This window comes from Trichechus manatus, unplaced genomic scaffold, assembly GCF_000243295.1.
Source record: "Trichechus manatus latirostris isolate Lorelei unplaced genomic scaffold, TriManLat1.0 scaffold00008, whole genome shotgun sequence".
NCBI lineage: Eukaryota > Metazoa > Chordata > Mammalia > Sirenia > Trichechidae > Trichechus > Trichechus manatus.
In genome coordinates this window covers 618,970-620,179 of record NW_004443944.1, presented here as the reverse complement: position 1 = coordinate 620,179, position 1,210 = coordinate 618,970, and the positions used below count along the sequence as shown (strand labels likewise).

Genomic DNA, 1,210 nt, shown 5'->3' with positions numbered 1-1,210 from the left:
CCCCCGCCCCACGGCCCCAACCCCACGGCCCCCGCCTCACGGCCCCAACCCCATGGCACCAAGGGGAAGGACAGGCCCCGCCACCACCTCACCTGCACACAGCAGCGGATCATAAACACGGGAGGGGGTGCCCAGCTCCTGAGGCCAGAATGCCAGGGAGACGCAGCCTGGTCCCCGCGGCAGCCCCAGCCCCACCTGGAGCTGACAGTAAGGGGTCCCTGTGCCACCATCTAGTGTTCCCACAGCACAGGGACACCACTGACACCCCCAATTGGCCAACACCTGCTCAAGCCACAGTGATGTAGCCAGGACAGGCCCCATGAACCCAAAACCACTGGTGAGTCCTCTCAGTTCCAGGGGTCTCTGTACTTAAATGGCTCTCCATTTACATGAAAGATTTAAAACGTCCCTTTAAAATACCTGGATTTAGGTAAAAACCTAAATGCAATTTAAGGAAGGTGTTTACAAAGTGGGGCAGCGTGGAGCTATGGGTGCCGTGTGGGGGTAGGGGTGGGAGATCGAGCGTGCAGTGCCCTCCTCAGGCCCTCTCACCTCGGGCAATCACCTTAATGGCCACTCGGACCTGCCCTTTCCAGAGCCCTTCGAAGACCTCCGCGAAGTAGCCAGAGTACCCAGCTTCCTGCAGAGTGTAAACTCTTCCTGGGGACGCTCCCAGTCATCACAGTGGGGCAGCGGCTGGGGCTCGCTGCAGGGGCAGGGAGTGAGGGGGTACAGGAGGGCCTCACCGTTCCCCACCCCCAGGGACAGCAGGCACAGGGCAGGGAGTGAGGGGGCCCAGGAGGTGGGGCTGGGAGGGGACACTGGTGCCGGGCTGCCCAACTCATCCTCCAGAAGGGCCTGCCTGGAACCCCACGAGGGCCCCTGGTTTCTCCTCCAGCGGAGGGTTCCAGTGTCCTGCACAAGCCCTGCTCCCAGGGACTGCCTGGCACAGCTGTCCCCCTGCTGTGGGGCCTGCTCTGTGCCTGAGCTCAACTGCCGGGCACCATGACTCCTGCCCCGGGCTCCCGCAAGTCTTGAGAGGCGCAGAGCCGGGACGCGCGGGGCATGGGCTGGCTTCTCCTTGGCCCAAGTACAAGGGAGCCCTTCTCCACACCCCTCCTGTCCCCTCCTCCGTCCCACCTCCTGTCCCCTCCTCCGTCCCACCTCGTGTCCCCTCCTGATGCCACCTCGTGTCCCCTCCTCTATTCTC

The 1,210-nt window shown here is 63.5% G+C and overlaps 1 protein-coding gene across 1 annotated transcript in view; it reads right to left on the bottom strand.

The window, feature by feature from the left end:
- PTK6 (protein tyrosine kinase 6) overlaps positions 1-1,210 on the bottom strand; it is an 11,325-nt gene that overhangs the window by 5,614 nt on the left and 4,501 nt on the right. The window contains 2 exon segments of the mRNA XM_004370509.1: positions 553-628; positions 631-706. Coding sequence (XP_004370566.1) covers positions 553-628; positions 631-706 — 152 coding nt within the window.